Source organism: Oreochromis aureus, linkage group 6, assembly GCF_013358895.1.
Source record: "Oreochromis aureus strain Israel breed Guangdong linkage group 6, ZZ_aureus, whole genome shotgun sequence".
Lineage (NCBI taxonomy): Eukaryota > Metazoa > Chordata > Actinopteri > Cichliformes > Cichlidae > Oreochromis > Oreochromis aureus.
The window spans coordinates 18,131,078-18,133,929 of NC_052947.1; the positions used below are offsets into that span (position 1 = coordinate 18,131,078).

At 43.5% G+C, this 2,852-nt stretch overlaps 1 protein-coding gene across 1 annotated transcript; it reads right to left on the reverse strand.

Annotated features, from left to right (window-relative positions):
* foxe1 (forkhead box E1) lies at positions 1–2,050 on the reverse strand. The gene has a single exon (XM_031752224.2). It carries the CDS (start codon positions 1,687–1,689, stop codon positions 583–585), a length of 1,107 nt encoding a protein of 368 aa, XP_031608084.1. The 5' UTR covers positions 1,690–2,050; the 3' UTR covers positions 1–582.
* Positions 2,051–2,852: the final 802 nt, after the last annotated feature.

Here is a 2,852-nt window from a genome sequence, read left to right on the forward strand (position 1 = left end):
TTGTCACAAATTTAAAATCTTTTATTCTTATAGAACAAAGGTGCTTTAACATTTGTTTATTTCCAAGAAAAGCAAACTAAAAATGCATTTTTACTTGGCAACAAAATACAAGCTGATATTTTTTCACACAAGCCACTTGCTGCAAAGCCTATGACCACGAAGCACAATAATTTATACAAATATTTCATTTAAACTCAACAGTAGTGTAAAATATTCAACTTGCACATTCCAGTTGTAACCAAAAAAAAAGTAACCGCACACAAAATTATATGTATTTTACAGTCACATACTTGCTGTTTAAAAGGCCTAGACATTAAAACCAAACAGCTTAATGGATATCTAAAGTAAGTTATTATCAGCAGTGAAAATGGGTTCTACAATTACTCAGAAAATCACAGTGGTGTTAAGAGGTCAGTCTGCTCAGTTTTGTCCTTGATAAATGTCAAGAACAAAGACAAAGCAGTGGGATTTTGTGCACAGAAATGTCTGGCTCATTTGGTGCCGTCTCAAGTCTCTGTTTTAAAAAAAAAACTAACAAAAAATAAAAGGTAGTGAGATGCTGGGCTTTACATTCTCTGTAGCTTACATAGCAGAAACAAAACGGTCCATATTCCCCGGGTAGGTGGGGTGTCTGAGGTATCCCCCAGTGTTTCCAATAGGACCTGCAGCGCTGTTATACTGGGAGAAAGACCCCAGCTGCACTGGGGAGACCCTGCCGTAATGGTCCACTGTTTCTGCAGGGCCGTGAGCTGATGCGTGGATCCGTCCTCCTGCTGCGTACCCCATGCCCTGGGTGTGACCCTGTCCGTACGAGCCCTGGTGTGCATGTTGGTGCGGATGGCTGTTTTGTCCAGAGTAGGTGAACGCCGGATGTGTAGATGAGCGGGGAGGCACAGATCCCCCGCACGGTTGACTCTGGAAACCCGGAGCTCCCAAGCTGCAGGGACTGGATCCATTCGGAAGCCCTTCGGGACTGAAGCTCCGGCTTTGCTGCTGCATCACCTCTGGTCCTTGACCTGCCAGCATGCTGGCTGGAGTCGGGTGTCCTATGATGTTGTTGATGCTGAACATGCGGGTCTGACTGTGCCCAAACCCTGGAGGCGACGAAGAGGGATAGTAGGCAGAGGGCAGCTGCTGTCCATATGTGGGACTGAGTGTCATGTTGGGATAGACTGAGTTGGTGTACGCAGCTGGTCTGGTAATCTGAACGGGGGAAAAAACTGGTGTTTCATGCACATATGAAGTGTATGTGCTCAGGTCGCAGCGCTTAAACCTCTTCCTGCGTCTCAGAAAGCTGCCACTCTCAAACATGTCCTCAGCGTTTGGGTCCAGTGCCCAGTAGTTGCCTTTCCCAGGTCGTCCTGGCTCTCGAGGGATCTTGATAAAACAATCATTCAGAGTCAGATTATGGCGGATTGAGTTTTGCCATTTCTTCGAATTGTCTCTGTAAAAGGGGAAGCGCTCTGTGATGAATTTGTAGATACCCCCCAGTGTTAGTTTGCGGTCAGGGGAGTTGGCAATAGCCATGGAGATGAGGGCAATGTAGCTGTATGGTGGTTTCCCGCGCTGGAGAGGTCTCTTCCTCCTCCGACCCCGTGGCTGCTCCTCTGTCTGCGGTGGAGGATTGGAGGCAAGCAAGGTGGTATCTGCTGGAGAGTCTTTCTCCACTTTGACCACAGGCATTGTCATGCACAGCTCAAAAAAAGAGATAGATTACTTACTGGAAAAGCTGCACAGCAGAAGTAGTGGCACAGCTTTGACGTTGTTCCCTCTGTCAGAGAAAACAAATTAGTAGGCAGTACCCCGACAGTGCAAATCAAAACAGGAGATCTGTCCGATATGCAGTCCTGCTCCAAGTTCGCATTCGATTGTAAATGCTCAGGGTCCTGAGTCCAAACAGTTCAACAGTTCTTCAAAAGCAGTGGAAGTAACGGCTCTTTTGTGAAGTCCTCTTTCGTTAAATGCGGGTCTTTACTCAGTTTATTCCCGTAAAGTGTAGTCGGTTTAAGGTGAAGAGTTGAAGTGTGAGAGTGCCAATTGTTGTGCTTAAGGTGTGTGTGCGAATGAGTCACTCAGCTTTACCTGAAGAGTGTATTACCTGCACAGACAACCTGAAGGGCCACGCCCCCTTGAACATCACATGCTCTAACATACCTAACTTCAATACGGCTCTTTTGTTCCCCTCTGTCAAAGTCTGCATACTTTGTGGAGTGAAGTTTGGTTTCATATTATTTATTTAATTTTTTTCAAATACATATTATTTCAAAGTTTGGTGAGCTATCCTGAAATGGGGGAAAAAAAATCTAAAAAATATTTGTGCTTAGAGTTTCAAATGTTTTAACTGATATCATTACAACTATTAAAAAAAACAACAAAAAACAGTAACATGAGTGTATCAATATGCATTACTCACAGCTATCTTATCTTGTTTTTGTTCTATAATTGGCCTTTATTTAGTTTCAGTAACCAAAACTGTCAAAACAGATATTTTTTCCTGTTTATATTCAAAGTTTACTTTAAAGCTGACCTCAGTTTATTTTAAAAAGTCCAAAATGGTCCACGTTGTTTTGATGTTTAACACTAAAAGACCTCTTTAGTGGTAACTTAACCTATGAGTTGTTTTTCTATCTTGCTTCCTTGTTTGTTTTGTGCCAGTGGTTGGCCGAGCCAGCTGTGTTAAGAGATGTAAATGTTGTCCAGACAAAGGCCCTCCTGTGATTTCAGCATGCAAAATATAAGGCATCATCATAAAGCCTGGGCGCAACCCGAGAGACGGGAATAACCAACTCTTTACATAGAGATTGTTCACTGAAATTGGTAGCGATACTTGGAATAGTTTTAAAGCCAGCTTT